This window comes from Mastigoproctus giganteus, chromosome 12, assembly GCF_048544385.1.
Source record: "Mastigoproctus giganteus isolate SK-2022 chromosome 12, ASM4854438v1, whole genome shotgun sequence".
Lineage (NCBI taxonomy): Eukaryota > Metazoa > Arthropoda > Arachnida > Uropygi > Thelyphonidae > Mastigoproctus > Mastigoproctus giganteus.
Window position 1 is genome coordinate 121,354,230 of NC_143586.1, and position 7,175 is coordinate 121,361,404.

The window sequence follows — 7,175 nt, forward strand, 5'->3', positions numbered from 1 at the left end:
CAGTTAGTATTAGCCTATTCACATATAAAGTTAGTACTGTAGACCATTCACATTTACAGTTAGTATTGGTTGTTGTAAATAAATCCCCTGTGAATGGTTATTAATAAGCCCAAACTAAAGTTTTAATTACTGTTACTGTCTCTAAAATATTTATATTTTGTATTACTTACAGTTAAAAATTAAATAATTTATTATAAAATTTTGTTTTTATATTTTTAACTTAATTTCATAATAAAAATGAAATTATTTAAAATACAATAATGGCACCTTGAAGTAAATGATTTTGCATGATTCAGATTATAACAAACAATGCAAATGTTTACCTAGGAATGCGAACCACAAATTCCTTAACATGAGGACTTGGGCTAGCCTGCAGAAATAAAGACAAAAACATTAATTCTCACAAGTCTAAGGAAGATAGCTACTGTAATAAATCATTTTGGATAGATACACAAGTGCATATATATTTATAATGGTTAAAATTAGTGATGGATGTAATCAAATAATTAGTAATTGGAGATTCCGATAGTTGAAATAATCCAGTGATTAGTAGTTACAAACTACTAATCATTCAATTATAACATCTGAATGATGTAAAAGAATTATACAATTCAATTATATCATTTGAATGATTTTCCATAACTGAATGAATAATTTGAATGATAAGAGTAAAATCAAAATAATCAGTGAAAAGACTGATTATGTGCATCACTAAGTAAAAATAGAAAATGGCTGGAGATAGTAAAAAAATTAAGCACTTCAGCCTGCATACAATAAAATCTGTCTTTTAACACATTCTCTGCATCTGATGCATGTAAGTATCAGGCAGCACCATAAATAGCAAAGCACACAATGTGTCAATATATTCTTAAGCAGTCAATATATGAGTGGTGTAAAAGTAAAGCCACTTGATTGAACTCCTAACTGAATGCACTTATACCACAATTCTATAAGAGTCTGAAAACAGTCAGCGAAGGCATCCAAAGAGATAAATGTTCACTTCAGCAGTTACATTTTTCTTTACATTCTGAACATCCTGAAATCTCTTTCCTTTGAGGACAGTTTTCAGCTTGAGAAAAGAGTCCACTGATGCTAGATCAGGAAAATAGGATGAATGGTTGATCTGTACAATGCTGTGTTTCCTCAGTACAATCTGTACAATGCCATGTCTTCACAAGTGCCGAATGGGCAGGAGCACTGACATGCAACATGAAGCTTTCTTCTGAAATTGCAGCCTCACCTCAAAGACAACTGAAGCACCTGTACACAGAACACAACATCGCCTTTCCCCCTTCTTCACATTCCTTGTGATTGTGTTTTTGGACAAACAGGATGTGTTTGTTTGTAAAAAAACATGGTCAGCATGGTCTTGATCCTGGACTTCTAAACAAAACTTCTTTGGCCATGGTGATGATTTGAAGTCCACTGCAAGCTCTGACACTGTCTTCGGGTTGTACCGAAGCACCCAACACTCATCTCCAGTGATAATACAGTCAAGGAAATTGGGATTGTCTCGACATTTCTGGATGAAGTCTTTGCATGATGGCACTCTTTGTTGCTTCTGCTCATTTGTGAGGCTATACGGCACAAATTTTGCAGCCTTTCCCTAAATATTATGCAGAATGGTGGACGAATTTCCTCCTTATTGATATCCAACTCGTCAGCCATCATTTTGAGTGTCAAATGCTGACTTTTGCCACAATTTCCCAAACTTTTGCACCTCTATCCTCATTTCAAGAGGTAGACAGATGCCAACTTGTTGGTTCATCACGAACATCCTCACATCTTTGAACTGCTTATACCAGTGTTTCCCAAACTGTGTTCCGTGAGATGTGAACAAGTGTTCCATGAAAAATCGTAATTAATAATTAGAAAAATAAAATAAATAAATTTTGCATATTTGTAGCGTACACCGCTTTTGTATCATTATATTCTTTAACAATTTTTTTCTTCTGTTATGAATATACTGACATAGACTAATAATCAGACAGAAAGTGGAACACTTTATTTCACAGACTTTTGTATAGCGTATGCATAGAGGTAATGACATCTATAAAAAAGTAGCAATGTAGTGATCTAATATGCCATTTGTATGTGATTTAGCCTGGAGTACATGGGTTGAAGAAGAGGGGGAAGCGAACCGATATCATAACTAAACTCACTTCCTTGTATAAATTTATTTTGATAATTATCAATATTTCAAAATATTATTATTAAAATAAATGACCATAGATTTTTGGTTAAAAAAAGAAACTTTAAAACGAGAAGCAAGTACTTCTAGTAGTGCAACTGTGGTCAATGAAAATGAGCACAATATTGTCACACTTCAAAGTGAGGATGAACAATCACAGCCTTTTGTTCCCCAAAAATCCAAAGGGAAAAAATGGGAACCAACTAATAAATGACCAAATGAAAGTATGATATCAGTTATTTGAATTTCGGCTTTACGTGTGTTGGAAATAAAGATGCTCCTGATGCACAGTGCACCGTATGTAAAAATATTAGCAAACAGTTCTTTGGCTCACGCTAAACTTGTGTTTTGTAAGTGCTCCATAAACATATTGTGAGATGAAAAGTGTTCCGTGACTGAAAAAGTTTGGGATGCTGGCTTATACCATTCAAGCACAGTGGTACAAATTAATGCTTCATCCCCATAAACTTTTTAACATTTCATATGTTTCTATTGCAGATTTTCCCATTTAATGCAAAATTTCACATTTGTTCATTACTCCACTACAAAATCATGACACGGAACATTAATGCTACTAACAAAATTAGTTTTTACTTGCAATCTGTCAGCCTACTGAACAATCTCTGTACTACTTTCTTTTGGAGAAACTACAACATGCCACTCCCATTTATTTTTAAACTCATCAAACATGGCAGCAACTGCACCAGTCCAGGAACTTTATTGCCACACCTCATATACTGTATTGGCCAAACCACAGGACACAGCATTTTTTCTGGAAAATGTTGCCTAAATTTTCCCTGCATGTTCTGATCTTGCATGCTCCTTCCCACCCCAAACGAGATTGTATGTTGCAGGAGTGCCCAACCCTGAGGCATGCACAGCTCTTGTTTATGGTAAATCTACCAATATGAAATACATGACGTAAAAGATCAGAAATTAATATTCAATTTAAATTCCACTTTTATTGCCAAAAACTAACTGGATTGCATCATGGCAATAATCCACAGTTTATTTTTACCACATTTTACATTAATTTCATCTGTGCAAGGTCCTCTTTGACATCAATTTATAAAATAAATATTAAATTTATTTTATGAACATAAAACTTTAAATTTTTAGTACAAACATTTAGCATACACAGGAATTCTTTTCAGTAGCTAGCAAAAATATTTGGTGGTGGTGGTGTGGATCATTTGTGGGAGGGTTATCAATTCCAATAGCTTCTGGAAGTGTCCTTAAGTGGCATGACAGGAAATTGTTGGCCATCCTTGCTTACTGCTTAGCATATCCAAGTAAAGGAATCACCAAGAAAAAGAAGAATGATTATATCATCATTCTTCTCTTTCTTGGTGATTCCTTTCTTGAATTTTTTTTTTTTTTTTTTTTTTTTGTTTTGGCTGGTGCAGCATAAGCATCAGGCTTCTTTGCACCAATTGGCTAATAATAATAATATCTCAGTAGAAATCGTTCTTTATTTCCACAAAAAAATACAATGGAAGCCTACTTCCTTCCAGAAATGTTTTCTGGAAACAATTACAACAGTCCTGCCTCACCTTCAAAACATGACACCAACATCACATTTCTCCCTGTTAAGATGTACATTCGATTTACCTTATCAGTAATACTTTCAACCAGTGGAGAAAGATTATTAAAAAAAAAAAAAAAGCATCTCTTTGGTAGTTCATGTTTCTGCATTTCATGCAATTTGATAGTTTTAAATTTCTTAAAAATTTATAGTCCTGACAAAATGGGTACAAAGCAGAAGAGGTTTTGCACACTATTGGCTTTGAATTGGAAGTGTTAAATTATGCCAAAGATTGTGGAAATTGAGCACCTGAAAAGTTGTCAGTCCTCCTACCAAGAAAATGACACCATTACTTATGAAAGTGCATTTCAAATATATGCAATAAGATTTCCCCCCCCCCCACGATTCTCTTAAAATCTATGTGCATCTAATGGTTCAGTGCATCTTGTCATCCAGAAAATATGGTACTTACAAACTAACAATACTACTCATTATATAAAAATCACCTGCAAAACAAAAGAATACCTCTTCAAATAGCATAACAAAAACTAATTTTCCTCTTGGTTACATGACTACTATTCAAAACCAGATGGTAGTTTGTTCCAACAATCAGTCACTCTCTGGCTAAAAGCAAATTCCTGCAGCCATTCTTTTTCAATTTATCTTCCCGTGTGTGTGTGTGTGTGTTATCTGAGGAAAAGGTGGTAATGACTTTCATCAACCGGTGAAATACCACCACTTTGCTTATTGGAGGCTTGAAGTGGTGAAACCTATGTTTAGTCTCTAGAGCAAAGTTTCCGGCATCCCCCTCTCCCCATACTTCTCCTTCAACCCATGCACGGTACTAAGTACTATAGGTTTTGATACCTTTCGTGTTTGGGGTTTTCATAAAAAAAAAACACACACACACAATACCATCATGAATACCATTATTTTATTTGTAGTAACTTTGCCTCATGTTTAGGAGTGAGGCTTAAATATACTGAAAACAGCATTTAAAAAAAAAAAAAAAAAAAAAGTAAAGCCAACCTTAATTTTTTGAGACGTTTGCCATGGACCAGCTAGTTGAATGTGCTTGCTTACTTCTTTTGTTGAACAATAACAAAAAGTGAATTACTTCAAACTTTATCGTTGTTTCATTGAAGGCTTTTTCATAATAAACTGTAAAAATTAAAAGAGTGCATCCTGATCAAAAGCAAACTGAAACGATCCCACTTTCGATTGTAGTTTCTATAGTTCATACTAAGAATGAACCAGATAAACTACCATCTGTGACAGTTCTCTTTCAATGTCAATTCAACCAAACGGTTCATGGCGAACTAGTTATTCATGGTAAATAGTAGTATGGTAAATTCCTTCCTCATCACTTTTATCTCTGAATATTATTTGTTCAGTCATCGGCTGCTGAATGAATTTTCGCATTATCCTCTAAATCACTTCTGGTAAAAGTTTAGAACAGGGTCCTCCTATTAAAATACCGGCGAGAAGAGGAAGGCAGCAGTGATTGGCATGCCTAACCCGCTATGGTTTTAGTGTTAGTTAAGTGTTGAACTTCCCCTCGCCGCTGTTTTAAAATCGGGAACTCGTTTTACTATTTTAAAACAGCAGGAATGGGGGGATAAAAACCCTAAGACTGAGGCAGTCTGGAGGTGAACCCTATTCTAAAGATCAGCCCTTTCCCGATTGTAAAAGCAAAGGGGGGGGGGGAATAAACACCCTAACTATCGTGGACTAATGTTATTAGTGGAGTCCCTCAGGGTTCAGTGTTGGGTCCATTAATGTTTTCTGTATTTATAAATAATATTGATGATGGTATATCAAGCTTAATGTCCAAGTTTGTAGATGATAATGCGAAAATTCATTCAAAGGTTGGCAGGGTTGTTAAGGACACTACTGACACTATGCTGCTGCAACAGGATCTGGAAAGGTTGAGCAGATGGGCTGAGAAGTGGCAAATGAAGTTTAACATTGACAAATGTAAAGTACTACATATGGGAAACAGCAACCCCAGGGCAACGTATCAACTCTGTGGTACTACACTGACAGTGGTAGAGAATGAAAAGGACCTGGGGGTAATTGTGCAGGCAGATATGAAGTTCTCTGAGCAGTGCAGACAAGCTGCAAGGGTAGCTATACAGGAATTTTTCTAGCAGGGATAAGGAGGTGATTATTTCCTTGTAAAAGGCAATGGCTAGGCCACACCTTGAGTACTGTATACAGGTCTGGAGGCCTCATTTCAAGAAGGATGTAGAGCTGCTGGAACGAGTACAGAGAAGGGCAACAAGATTAGTGAATGGAAAGGTTGCTCTTACGAAGAAAGGCTTAAGTTCTGCAAATTACAGTGTCTGGAGACTAGGCACTGGCAAGGTGATCTGATAGAGGTGTATAAAGCCTTGAATGGTTTGAGCATGCTCAATGCTGATGGGATTCTTCCTCTTGCTCAGAATAATCACCTGAGAGGGCATAAATTCAGATTGAGGACAGACAGATGTAGGATAGATGTGCGGAAATTTGTCTTTAGCCAGCGGGTAGTTGGTTGGTGGAACAGACCTCCATCCCTCGTTGTGGAAGTTGATAACCTAAATAAATTTAAGGCTCAGCTGTACAGGTATTTCGAACAAACGGAGGGGTGAAGTGGAAGTTTTTTTTTTTTTTTTTTGGCTGATGCTGCATAAGCTTGCTTTCTTGCATCATATGCCTCTACTAGTGCTAACTAACAATAAAACCATAGCGGGATAGACATGTCACTGCCTTCTTCCTCTTCTCGCCGCTATTCTGGAAGGGGGGAACCTGTTCTAAACTTATACACAGGGAAGTTCACTAAATTCAGAAGCTGAAAAAAAATTAATAACCAATAATGCACATGTGCAGGGTAAAAAAAAACCTATATATATAAAAAATACATTTCTGCACTTGTCAAGGCCTCCAACCATATTGAAATTATATAATGGCAAATTATTACTAATAGTTTCCGAATTACAAAAAGTAAATTTAATTGGGAGATTTGACACCTCTGTATGCACTTTGGAGTTAATCTAACAATGCTACAAAAAAATTCATCGCAAAGACAATGAATAAAAATTAAAAAACACATCCTTTTAATAAAAATAAAATCACAAACCTGAAAAACTTGATGTCCAGCCATCATTAATTCCCTTGCATAAGAGATAAAATATACAACAAATAAAACAAAATAAATAAATATATATATATATATTTATATTATAGTCAATCAGTCATTTGACACAAGCAACGAGAAATCAAAGAATATTTTCATCTATTCACGGAAACTATTCCAATAGCATTTCGTGGCTTATTAAAAAATTCATGAAACGATCCATAACAGTACAGTATTTCAACTTCGGCCACATCAAACTATACACGCTGCCCTTTATTAATTGTTGGACAAGTGTCGCCAGATGGCTCACTTTTCATATAAGACCTCTCAACCATATAAAT

General features: G+C 35.4%; 1 protein-coding gene across 1 annotated transcript in view; it reads right to left on the reverse strand.

Moving 5' to 3' along the window:
- The window catches only part of TfIIFalpha (transcription factor IIFalpha), a 175,224-nt gene extending 168,279 nt beyond the window's left edge, over positions 1 to 6,945 (reverse strand). The window contains exons 1-2 of the mRNA XM_090386086.1: positions 6,838 to 6,945; positions 324 to 370 (exon numbers count right to left, since the gene is read on the reverse strand). Of these exons, the coding sequence (XP_090242212.1) occupies positions 324 to 370; positions 6,838 to 6,864 (74 nt within the window). The 5' untranslated portion in view covers positions 6,865 to 6,945. The remainder of the gene's footprint in view (positions 1 to 323; positions 371 to 6,837) is intronic.
- Positions 6,946 to 7,175: the final 230 nt, after the last annotated feature.